The 13903-nt window shown below is 37.2% G+C and overlaps 1 protein-coding gene across 5 annotated transcripts in view; it reads right to left on the reverse strand.

The window, feature by feature from the left end:
* Positions 1-13903, reverse strand: part of CCDC141 (coiled-coil domain containing 141) — a 153450-nt gene that overhangs the window by 68083 nt on the left and 71464 nt on the right. For all 5 annotated transcript variants that reach the window (XM_074967681.1, XM_074967685.1, XM_074967680.1 and 2 more), the window contains 2 exons: positions 5580-5752; positions 877-1018 (listed from right to left, as the gene is read on the reverse strand). In XM_074967681.1, coding sequence (XP_074823782.1) covers positions 877-1018; positions 5580-5752 — 315 coding nt within the window. The remainder of the gene's footprint in view (positions 1-876; positions 1019-5579; positions 5753-13903) is intronic.

The following is a 13903-nucleotide window of genomic DNA, read 5'->3' on the forward strand; positions in this document are numbered from 1 at the left end:
CGCTCCAATATCCTGAAACCTCATTTATAGAAAGTGTGTGTAAAGGGATCCATGGATAGCAAATTGACTTCTTCCCATTTGATTCAGAATAGTTCCCTGTAAGCATCACATGTACATTATGAAATGTCAAATTGCATATTGAATAATTATTGAATCATTAATTATTATTTAATAGTTTTGGTCTGCACTTGGGGATGTCTTTGCTACGAACCTTGCTACAAATATTATATTGCATTAGAGGTAGAACAGGCACATAGGCTCAAAGGGAAGCCCTAAATGCCTATTCTAGGTCTAATGCAAAATAACAGAGGTCAGAGAGAGCTGAAGACACGCAGAAGGCTTTCAGTACCTTTCAGGATCAGTTCCTTAATGAGTAAAAGGAGCTGTTATTATGAATGTGATACACTTTCCTTTGGCAGCACAGAGAAATCACATCACCTGTGCTGTGGTTCACAATCCCCATTCCTGTTGTCCCCCGAGTTTGCTTCACCTCCTTTCTCATTGTCGACAAAACAAAATATGGAAAAAAATATAAAGAATGCAAGAAACTTACTTGCAAGTCACAGTCCAGGATTGCTTGCTCATCTTTGCCAAAACAAAGGGCTCATTATCAAAGCAAATTCATGATTTATTATTTAATACGTATAATGTGTTTGTAGAATCAGCTTCATTTTCAGAGCAAGGCATTTAAATATACTGGTGCCTACAGCTGCACTCAGCATTTCATAGGTACAATTCACCTATCCTCTCTACCAGCTAAGTACATTATTTGGCATTATTCACCCAGAAGCGAAGTCTAATATTCTAACAGCTATAGTACAGAAATTCAATGCAGTCTGCATGAATACATTAATGAGGATGCCTTTTATAATATACCTTCTTTAGATAATCTTCTAGTGAGGCAGTGAGCCCTTGTTTCTTTAAAGTAAGTTCTTTGTAAGCAGGACACTGTCTGATTAGTTGATCCACTCTTTTCTGAACATATTCTAGCATTTCCTGAATTCCAGTCATCCAAGAGCTAAATTGGAACAATACAGCTGTTAATACTTCTCCTGGCTTGTGCACCAGCAAGACGACAGTAGGTGAATAAAAATAGCTCTTCAGTTTCATATCAGAAATGATTTAGCAAGATTTTAAAAACTCAAGTCTTAAAAAAACATAACAGTAATAATGCAGATAAAATTCTTAAGGAGCAGGGCAGAACAGAGAAATGACATTTCCTAACAAATTATTTCACATTCAATGCACTGTTAATCCCAATGACTTTAGTTGCACTACCTATGGAGTAAGGTACTACTCAATGCAAGTAACGATATTCGATTCTGGCCCTAGAGGAACTAAGCAGAAGGGAGAGAAATGAAACATGAACAATTGAAAATATCTGACATACCAAGTGGCTTAGATTTCTATTTTTAAAGGATATTTCACTTTACCTCCAAATGTTTCAATTTTCTTACAGTAAATGCACAAAACTTGTCATCTCATTCCCTCCATGCTCTAAGATAACATTTATTTAAAGATGCTGTTTGAATAGAAGTGTAGAATTAATCAATTGAGAAAGCACTGATCGTTTTATAATCTGAAACATTTAAGCACCAGGGTGCCAATTCGCAATAATATGAATGCTTGAGGTAGTTGTCTCCAAATTGTAAACAAGTCATCACATAGTATTAGGATTTGAAGATGGTGCATAAAAAAGAATTAATGCTCATATTAATTAATTATTGAAGTTGTCTCTGACAAAGATAAATAAATACATAAATAAATCCAAAAATTAGAAGACGAATTCTTCTAAAGTTTGAACTTTGTCAATTTAATCTCTGCTGACTTATCTTGATTCAAGTATTTATATACAGCCAGTTCTAGTGATTCAGAAGAGCAAGATCAGCCATCCTAACTGAATTTGAGCAATACCCGATCAACCATGCCTATCTAATGCCATGGAGTATGGCATTAGACTGAATCTGGTGAGAAAATGTGGCCCGTAGAAAATCCAAGATCGCAAAAAGGACATTATTTATGGAATAAGTTGTTTAGAATTTTGCAGATTAATTTCTCATCATACCTGTAACCCTTATTTTTCAGTGCAACCTTAAATTTATAAAAAGTTGTCCCTCTGTTTCAACATTTCTTAAAGAAGAGATATTCCTTTTAATTTATCAGTGCAGCTCCTTCAAACACTAATAAAGATTAAGGTTATACCTTTTGTAGATGGTTACTTAGAGCTTAATAAAATCTTGGAAAGTACTACTGATTCTGCATACCTTTAATATAAATAATTAATTTATGACATGGTGAAAATGAGTTTAATCAGCAATGAAATGAGTGCAAATCTTAAACTACCGATAGGCAAGCAGACTGGCCAGAATGATAATGAGGGTTTTCTTAATAGACAAAAATCAATTGATTGAAGAAATTCTGAGTTAATATAAAATGCATTTTCTACAGCGCAACTGTATCTTCAACAGGCTTTAATTTCAAAAATGGAAACTCACATGAAATCAGTAATTATGTTCGACCAATAGTCTCATTTGAAACAAAAATCTGAACTGGATTTTTTAATCTATTTGAGTATAGCAGTAGGGAGAATATAATGAAGACCTGCCCACCATGGTCTCTTCAAAATCTACACATCTTCTAATATGAATCTTTTTGCACTCATTCATTTATTCTGATCAACTTTTAGCAGATTAGGAATATTACGTGCTATCAACAGCTTTAAGAACTAGTTAGCACTAACCCGGTTACCTGACTAAAGTCCCAGTCCTACAAATCTGGTGCGACGGGTTCTTACTCACACAGATAGACCCAGTGAAATCAATAGCACTTCTCTTGAAATAAACTGCTAATCTGCATAAGGGTGGCAGAATTGGGCTCTATTTTGTAAACTATTCAAGGCAGGAAACCACCCTACACGTACGTATGTTAAGTGCCTAGCACATTTTTGGCTTTTCTATAAATAATGATAATGAAACTATGAGGATGAAGCTATTCAGTGGTTTCAGAGTAGCAGCCATGTTTGTCTGTATCCGCAAAAAGAAGAGGAGTCCTTGTGGCACCTTAGAGACTATTTTAGTTCTTCCCCTAATTTTCCCTGCCTTCTTCTACCACATACATAAATTTAGACCATTTCAACTATCAGTAGCCAGTCACAGCCTTTTGGATATCACATTTCTGGGCCAACATCTGATAACTTTACTCATGCTGAATAGTACTTTAGAGCAAAGCAACATTTTTCAGATGAATAGTTTGTTCACTGAAAGATGCAATATTGGGTTGGCTGAAACTATTTGTGAGTTTGACACAAATTTACCAAATAGTTTCAGACAAGAAAAAAAATCTTACGAACTCAATTCACCAGGGGATTACGCACCATTCACAAAACTAGAGGTGTACCCCAAAACCTGGCATTTAGGGCACTCACCTGCAGCATGGAAGACCTGAGTTCAAATGCCTGTTCTGACTCAGGCAAAGTGGGGCTCAGAACCTGGGTTTTATCACCTCCCAGCTAAGTGCTCTGGATTTGATCCATTTGGTCTCAGATAATGGACGATGATAGAACATAAATAAAGGCTGACTCGGTGCAGGGGAAGGTTAAAACTAGGCAGTGAGTGAACTTGTCAGGATTGAAGGGAAATCAGCAGGGGAAGGAGGAAAACCAGAAGAAGATGTGTGTGTTTTGTTTTCTTTCTTGGAGAAGTGGGAGGTGTCTGTTTTTGTTTAAAAGCTAGGGTATGGAAAATTTCAATATTCAAAATGTACATATTTTGTTAAACTATTAAGATGTGTATAATTATGGAATGACCTTGTGACTCTGTTGCTTTAATCTTCAATACACACATTGTTTGTTACTCTCAGTTGTTGCGTTTTATCATATTTAAATCATAAGGTCTTCTAGGCAGGAACCATATCTTTCTTATTTGTTTGCAAAATGTCTAGCACAACTTTGAATACTCAAAAACTAAAGTATTAATCCTGTAAAGGATAGTTAACTTGGGTATGAGAAGTTTTAACTAGAGGTCACTGGAACAGAGTTTTTCTTCTTTCCGCAAGGGTACATGCCTACAGCAAACAGCAGAACATATTAGCACTGCTGCTGTCAGTGTTGCCTAAACAGGGGGATTTTTATTTAATTTCACCACAAACCTCTAACACAATTACTTCATGTCAATTTGTCACTTTCCTTCTTGACCTGCCCTGGGGTTTCAATATCCCAGCACTGCGACATAGGCTTCTAGTCTGAAGCAGAGTACTCAAACACAGTGAGTATGGTTAAAAAAGAGAGAGAAAGTTAATGGCTGCAGTGATTTTATGGATCCATTCTCACAAGGTCTGCAGACTCCATACCATCGATCAATGCTGTGTTAGACAGCCATGCAATGTGGAATACAGTTTGCATTGTATCTGCTGCCACTGTGGTCTGTGATTGCTGCTGGCTTAAGGAAACCAATTAAATGAAAGCAAGCTGAGGAAAATTCTCTCTCCTATTCTGCTTATCTGTTTAAATACCAGTAGGTGTTAAAGAACAATACAACCAGCTGCGTGTGTTATGGGTAAAGTCACTGAACTTATTATAGGCCCTCTTGGCCTGGCTCAAAGCTTTAAATAACTCCAGTGGGAGCTACTCATAGAATGCAGTAGAACTAGAGGGCCCCCTTTGGGTGAAAGTCACTGCATGCATCTGATGAAGTGAGCTGTAGCTCATGAAAGCTTATGCTCAGATAAATTTGTTAGTCTCTAAGGTGCCACGAGTACTCCTTTTCTTTTTGCGGATACAGACTAACACGGCTGCTGCTCTGAAACAGTGCATGCAATGTTGCTAGGGTTTTTTGTTTGTTTGTAAGTGATAGCACAAGATCCTGAAGAGAAAAGAGTTCCTAAACAGATTTTGAAGTCCCCCACTGAAGCAAAGCTTTCTACAGCTTTGGAATGACTAATCAGCATTTCATCAATCTCCTACCGAGTTGTGAAGAATAGGAGACAATCAGCCTGATTTTGATCCAAGTTACACTGGTGTAAATCAGGATCAGGTCCATAGAGTTACACCATTCTTGCTATTAACAATAGATATGGAAAAAGAAAGGCTATTTTATTAATAAATCAAGGTCACTAAGAAGCATATTCTTATATTTAGCTTAATATGTATTATGTTCATCTGTTATATTAAGTTATTAATTATTAAATTTAATATACAGGTAGGCTTTAAAAGGTCTTAAAATGTGCATTCGGAGTTGTAAAAATGACCATCTGTTGACATTTTATTTTATTTTATCTTGACCAGACTGTCTTTTCCTAAATATTTCCCTGACATAATTGCAGCCACGTGCACTAATATAGCATTTGATGTATATAATTTATGTTATAATGTACACAGTTCAAAAAAAAAAAAAAAACTTGTGACAGGAGACAGAGCAATCTGTTCAAATGATATTAGTGAAAAATAATAATGACAAATTTTGCAGACTCAGTCATGTCACTGAGGCCTAGCCCCATATACAAAGAGTTTTTATCCTCGATCAGGTTAATGGAAGATCTGAAACAGCTGGAAAATATGGAGAAATAGAGCACTCTTTACTCACCTGTGGGAATCTCCTTTACTAACTAAGGCTTTTCCCTTCTGCAAAGCATCAACTGCGCAGTCTTTAATTTCGTCCTGTAATTCCTCATGCTTCGCTGCTAAGATAGGCAAACTTAAACCCTCCGAGTTAAGGAGCTTAAGGTAAGCTTCAGTACCTCCAAGAACGTCAAATGCCTGCCAAATGAAACACAACCTTTTTCAGTATTTCTATGTATAATATCTATTTATTTGGTACAAAGCAAATATATTAGATGGACACAATATTTTCTCAAAAATGATCATCACTAACTTAATTTAGGGCCTGATTCTGATCTCATTTAGAGTACACAAAGGAATATACAGGTGTAACCCTGCTGAAGTCTACAGAGTTATGTGGGAGTACATGAGAGCAGGATCAGATTTTGAGTTTAAAAGCAGAATTCGTTTTCTAGAAATAATCAGACCACTGTGATTCTAAGTCTCAGCCAAAGTGGCTTGAGCAATACAGATGAAAATATTTTAGAACCCCAGGTATTACTGGACCTTTGGCACACTCATCAAAAAGTGTATGAAACATAGACCCAAATTTATTACAAATCCTATGGTTTTTGTGTTTAAAATTCATCAGACAAGAGTTAAGTCCAACTAAACTCTTATTTTGAGAAACAAGGGAAACATAAATTTTCCATATCAGGAAGTTGGTATTATTATTCATATTCTCTATTTTCCCATTACACAAGTAGATGTTTCTATTCCACAAACAAGGAGCAAATGGGGCACAATGACTTAAAGACAGCAGTCACAGGCAAGAAAAGATTACGTTAATGCCCAAATATTATTAGATAAATAGAAATGTGCCAAGTCCAAAATGCCCATAATTGGCTTTAGTGTACCAGGGAAATAGTCTCTGCTAGTAGATATTTTATAGTTGCGCAACCTCAGAAGAAACTCAGTTAACAAAGCAGAAAAAAAGTGTAATTGCTCTAACACTAGGACCGAGGACATGATCCCAGGATTAGGTTGTGGTGACCATTATGAAGAAAACGCTTACTGCAGTACTACAGAAAGTGATCCAAGAGACCTTATGTTTACCCAAGAGATGTTATTGCACTGTGTATTGAGTCATAAGCTGCCGTTAGTATAAGTTGCCGTTAGTACCAAACTAAGTTTTTACTACTTTTTACTTATGTTAGCACTGTAGAATCAATGCAAGTATCAGTCTAAGATCTAAACTCTGTTCTAGCAAATTCATTAGCAACAGAATCCTTAACTAAGTTCCACATGTAAAGACCAAATTTAAAGCTGGGTGGGAAACATTTTTTTCCATCCTGTGAAAATATTTGAGATTTCAAACATTTTCCTGTTCCACACTGGGATAAAACCAAGACATTTCTTCTTTTGATTGTTAAAAATGAGAGCGTGCACCCATCCCTAGAATAACCAATAGCTGAGATGTCAGACACCCAGGTTCCAGTCCCTGGTCTGAAACAGGCCTAGTTTCCTACATGAGTGCCTGAACACTGGGCTATTTACTCAGTCTCTTTCTCTGGTGTGATGAATGTTTCATTATTTATATAAAGTGAACAACTCCAACAACAGACAGTGAGAGACAATAGCTGGTGTTTAGGACATTCATCTGGCATGTGGGAGACCCAGGTTCAAATCCCTACTCTGTCATCCTCCCACATACCAGTTCAGTGCCCTAACCACCAGATTCTAGTCAGTCTCAGTCTCCTCTGTTGGCACCCTTTGCATAATTAAATATGCACTGGGCTAGTGAGAAAAAGACTTACGCTATAGCCCAGTGGTTAGGGCAATCACTAATCGGATCTGGGTGATGCAGCTTCAAGTCCATGCTCCAGTGAACATTGAATTAGCTATACAAAGCAGAACAGCTTCAAAAGGATAGATTGAGAGAGACCCACTGCCTGATTCAGGCTATAGGCTCAAACCTCTATCCCCCAGGTGAGGGCCCTAACCACTGGGCTATTGGTTATTCTTAGCTGGGTCTCTCTCTTTTTGGTTTTGATCAGAAATTCCATCCTCAACCTGAGAAAATTTTCCTGATGAAAGTTTTGTTGAAACTGGTATATTCCCCACAAATATCATTTTGCCAGAAAATTCCTGACCAGCTCTAACCAAATCCTGTCCCCTTTTATCTGAAATAATGATTCTGAAAACTGACTACAAATAGTGTTGCAGCATTCCATGCTGTTTTCCTTTTTATAGGCTTTTATATCTAACGTATCAAGCAGAGAGATCTGATATTTTTCTCCAAGTCCTGTAAATTTAGACTGGGATCTTAAAGTTCTTTCAGTTCATCCATTATAATCAATAATACAGACTACACAGGTCAAATTCTGTTCTCAGTTACTACATTATGCTCCCAGACTAATACAGTGAGTATTCCCACTGTTCTCAATTTTTGCTTGCAAATTTTGTTTGCTGTGCAACACCATTATGTTCAAAATATTCAAAAACAGTGTATTAGGTCTATTATGATCTCTTCTATTGTGTTTCTCACGTGGAGAACTTCCGACAGAATTAATTTCCCATTTAACATGTGCACAAAAGGAAAAAAAATATAATGGGGATGGAGAGGTGTATATTTGTTAAAAGGAAAATTAACTAACTAAATTGCATGTTTATACAATGCTCACCAAACTAAGGCCCTGATCCTGCAAACACACACATACTTAGCTTTATACAGGGGAACAGTCCCATTGGCTTTAACTGGCTGAAGAATGCTGCTGATTCAAGGTTTTAGAAAGAAGCAAGACAATTCCTGAAGGATTGTTTAATAAAAGAAACTACTTTTAAAAACATTATTTTAAAATATGTAGACTTTAAAGTGCAATATCTTAAAGCAAATAGACTTTGATACAGACTAATGTTTTACTTGTTTGAAAGAGCTCTGCAAAGATTCTTAAAACATTTATGGAAGTGGAATGACATAAAAACAATGTACTGAATAAAATTTTTAAAAATAAAACTTCACAGAGATTTCTAAGAGCTATCTCAGCCAGACTGCTACAGCATATCATGCATGAACTAAAGAAGCAACTGAGACCAGTTCATAAGGTGCTGAGTCAATGGAGAAATGACAAGCCCTGATACTTGAATTCACCCAAACACCTAAGAGATAAGCTCTCCATCATCACTGAAGTTGAGGAAAATAGTGGACAAAAAGTTCTTGAAACTGAGGCAGTCTTGGAAAGACAAATGAGAGGGAACAAAAAAAGCAGCTCATTCCATAATGAAGAATGGAAAACACTAAATGCAAAACAGAAGATAAATGCACAGCATCAGAAGAAACCCGCAGTAACAGAAGCAGCTTAGGCACAAAGCAAGCACCAACAAGGTGGTCAGAAACAGTCCTTCATCCTCAGCACTGCTGTGCAAGGAGATGCCATAATCAATCCTTAAGCTTCAGTTGGTGAGATAAAATTTTGTATAGGCACTGCCATGAAATTGAGTTAATTTTCTTACTGAAAATTATTTTAATGCGGTATTGAGATATTATAATAAACCTTAAGAGATTTATTAACAGTTTATCTTGTTTAACTCTGATTAGCAGGACAATGTATACCTGGAGATGTCATGCAAACTGACTGAGGTGAAGGAATACAGAGCTACAGGAAGTGGGACTCACTCTTATAGACGGCTGGAACCTTCATCAAAAGGAGCGCAACAGCAAAGATTGCAATTGAACAAATACTGTTTTACTGCCTCTTTTAGACAATTTTCTTTGCAGAATGAACCATTCAACACTAATACGTTGAAGTTACCATGATTTAATTAAGAAAACTCGCTATGAATAAACAATTCAATAACCTCTTGCCCCATCTGAAGGAAGTGAGAGTAGGTACTCAGGAGGCCCCTTGTCCTAAAATGTGAAATCCTTTTCACCTGTGCTTCACTACAAAGAAGTTCATTTGCCACTAGCTCAAAGCAATAATTAAGCACAGTTTGGGCACTCTAAAGACATATTCAAGATTCTTCTGCAGAACTGAGCACCTGCTTTGGGCCCAGGAATCAATGGGATTTGCTTAGTGTTTGTAACAGGCTTTACATAAGGAATTTTATTCTTGAAGACCGTATTAAAGAGATTACATTTAGAGACCAAAAGGAAAGATATACAGCACTCCAGAACAAACATAGGTAGTTTGTGACAGAATTGTTGCATATACTCCCGTTGACCAGTGAAACAGAGAATGAGATAGGTACATATCTTTTCTTTTTAGTTAAGAATAGTTGCATGGAAAAATTGCATAACACAATGCACATTATGAATACAGCTCTATCACTGTTAACTCTTGCATCATCATTTACTTTTCACAAAGGCAGGCCATTCTCCAAACCACTGCACGTATAACAAGCCACACACCCATCCCCAACCTTCTGTTCATTCACTATATTCATTCATTTCAGTGTGAAAGATTAATGTGGAAAAACAACAACAAAATTAGCAAAAATGACAAGAGATTTACAAAATGTAATTAAAATCAATGTCTGCAAACAACAACATGGGCAAGATATTTGTGAGCATGGATAACACTCCTTTCTCTAGAGCCATTTTTGGCTTTTTGGAAAACAAATATGAAAAAATCCAAATGTCGTACAGAAGGGAATCCAAATGTGAGGACCTGTGTATGTCTTTACACCCCCTAACCTCTCCACTTCATGGTCACTGTTCATTTAAGTATCTGGTGCTTCAGATTCACTTTGAGTCACTCATATTAAAAACTGTATTTTATTTTTTGAAATTCTTTGATCGGTCTTAGTTCTTCCCTGATCCTGCCTCTGTCTTTCCTAGCTGCTCTCCCTGCGTCCAGATCTTTTGACTATAAAGGAAGATATTCCCTGGACACTTCCTCTGCCTCGGTCTACTGCCATCTGGCTTTTCCCAGTCTTTTTGCTCTCAGGAAAGCTCTAGGGCTTGTTCCAATTGTTTCTCTGAATCTGTTTAGTCACGACTAATTACAATACTGAAATAGGAGCAGGGATTTCATTAACTATGTTTTTTTAAATAAAGCAACATGTACGTCTATTTGTTTATTTTTAATTACATCCATTAGCGTCTCTGGGAGTGTGTACAATCAATACTAAATCATAACTTACAACACGCACAAACCTGACAAAAAAGTCAACTAAAATACAAAAATAAAATTCCTCTCATTCAAGCTGCCATCCTCAGATAAAAAGCTGAACTGGAATAGCTAAGTTTTGCAACACATCCTGAAGGCTAACAAAACTGGGCTTCACTGGACCACAAGGAGGAGTGAATTCCAGAACACAGCCTCCACAACTGAGAGCACCTTGCCCCCAATCCCCTCCCAGATATCAAATCAGGAGACTTGTAGCTAGAATGACCTAGATGATTTTAAATGTTGGGATGATACATAGGAAAAGAGATGTTCTCCAGAACCATACTAGCTAGAACCATACTATGTATGGCTTTATATATAATGATATATATGATTTGCACTAGAAAACAAACCAGTAGCCCAAAGTCTATAAAGCGCAAGTGTAAAATGGTCCATACCAGAAGTACAGCTAAAGAAGAGTATGATCCTTCAAACATTTACTTATTTAACTCAATGGGACTAGTATGGTTTGTAAAGATACTCATGTAAGTAAATGTTTATAGGATTTCCCCCTACATGAGCAGCCTCATTGTGCCTTACTTGTCCTCTCCTGGGGTCTTCAGAGGGTAGCCCAACATAAAAACCATTGCAGAAATTCAAACTGGAAGTGACCAAAGAACAAACAACTGGGGAAGGGTAGACATATATGAGAAAAGGCAGCAAGACACACATATGCAACTGTGTCTTTGTGAAGTACCTAGCACAGTCAAAAAATACAAAATAATAATAATAGTTCAAGCCAATCCAGGTTTAGATTTGATCACACAAGGTCACAAAGACCAAGGGTTGTGATGCATGTGAATATTTTCTGAACTAGGGTCTGGTCCTACAATCACTTGTGTAAGTAACCTTTACTCATGTGAATAATCTCATTGGTTTAAATGAAACTATGCATGAGCAAGGATTACTTACATGAGTAAGGGTTTGCAGGATCAGGTCCTCTACATACTGGGTCCTAATCCTGCTTCTACTGAAGTCAGTGGGACATTTACCTTTTACTTCAGTGACAGCAGGATCAGGCCCATTGTGTGCAAGAAGAGATAGCCGTTTTGGAGGTTTTTAATAATTTTAATTCTAATTTTAATTCAATGCATTTTATATATATATATATATATATGAAAACCAAGAGAATGGGTTATAGGTTAAAATACAGATGTGATAATAGCACCCCTTGGTGCTCAAAATATAAATAACCATGGACAAAAGTCCTTTTTTAGTTCACTGTGTATTTATATGGATTTTTTTTTTAACAGGGTGGATATAAATGTTATTGGAAATAGCCATCTTCTAAGGCTTCTGTAAACAATTTGTGGAAAAAATACAAAACTATGTTATCAAAAGGTTGTATCTATGGGCACCATAAAATAAACACATTTGTATGTGTATATACACACACACACACACACTCTCTTAAATGACATTTTGTATTTAAATAGTGCCTTTTAACCAAGAATGTTAAGCAAGAACAAATATCGATGGATGAAGACCCAATGCCACTGTGAAGGTACTCATTTCTCCATCTGTGAAACGGGACCACAGAGAGAGACTGTATGTTTTCAAAAGTGGCACCAAAAATTGCCAGCGATGGAGAATCCATCACAGCACTTGCTAAGTGGTTAATGAACTCTGTTAAAAAATTGCACCTCATTTCCAGCTTGTACCTCATGTCTAGCTTCAGCTTCCAGTGACTGGATCTTATTATACATTTGTCTGTGAGACTGAAGAGCCCTCTATTATCAAATTTCAGTTCCCCATGCAGATACTGTACTAATAGACTGTGATCAAGTGACCCCTTAATCTTCTCTTTGTTAAAATAAACAAACTGAGTTCCTTAAACCCAGGGCCAGCCAAAGGGTAGGTGATCAGGGCAGTCCCAGTGGATGCTAAATCAGCATCTGAGAGGGTGACACATTGCTCAGCTGCTTATTTATGTACTTATTTACCTATTTTATTTATGTGCTTGGCCAATCTGCACTCCAGCCTTCTTTTTATCCTCAGCTGGTGAATGTGCACGCATGTGTGGGCGTCTAACGTGGCTGGCAGAACAGCGAGGGCCGGCCATGCGTAAGCCTTTTGCTAGAAGGCATACTTTCTAATCCATCAATCATTATCATAACTCTTCTCGGAACCCTCTCCAATTTATCAACATCCTTCTTGAACTACGGACACAAGAAGTAGACATAGCGTCCAGCAGTGGTCGCACTGCTGCCAAACACAGAGTAATGTAACCTTCCTACTTCTACTTGATATTCCCCTGTTTATTCATCCAAAGATCACATTCTGGCCAAAGAATTACACTGGGGACTCATGTTCAGCTGATTATACACCATGTCCCCCAAGTCTTTTTCAGAGTCAAGGTCTAGTGATTAGGGCACGAATCTTGGAATTGGTGAGACATGGATTCCCTTCACTTCCTCAGACTTCCTGTGTGACTGACCTTGGCAAGTCACTTAGCCTCTCTTTGTCTTAGTTCCCCTCCGTAAAATGGAGACAAATTACTTCCCTATCTCACAGGATGCTGTACAGATGTACATTCAAGACTGTGAAGTGCTTTGAGATCTACTGATGCAGTGCGCTATATAAGAACCTGGTGATCCTGGTTCCCAGGATGGATTCCCCCATCCTGTAAATATGGCCGGTATTCTTTGTTCCTAAATGTGTGACTTTACATTTGGCCATAATAAAACATATATTTGTGTGCTTCCACCCAGCTTACCAAGCAACCCAAATCACTCTGTATCCATGACCTGTCCTTTTCATTATTTACTACTCTCCCAATCTTTGTGTAATCTGCAAACTTTATCAGTAGTGAATTAATATTTTCTCCCAGTTTATTGATAAAAGTATTAAATACAGCAGGGCCAAAACCTGATCCCTGTGGAACATACCTTTTCAGTGGTGATTCCCCACTTACAATTACATTTTGATATTATCAGTTAGCCAGTCTTTAACCAGTTCAATCTGTGCCATCCTGATTTTCCATCATTCTAGTTTCTTAATCAGAATGTCATGTGGTACCAAGTCAAATACTCTACAGATATCTATGTATATTACAACAATGTTACCTTCATCAACCAAATCTCATTAAAAAAATCAAGTCAGTTTGTCAAGATCTATTTTCTATAAACCCATGATGAGTGGCACTAATTATATTTTCCTCCTTTAATTCTTAATTGAGTCCCATATCAGCTATTCCATT

The sequence above is a fragment of the Natator depressus genome, chromosome 11 (genome assembly GCF_965152275.1).
Source record: "Natator depressus isolate rNatDep1 chromosome 11, rNatDep2.hap1, whole genome shotgun sequence".
Lineage (NCBI taxonomy): Eukaryota > Metazoa > Chordata > Testudines > Cheloniidae > Natator > Natator depressus.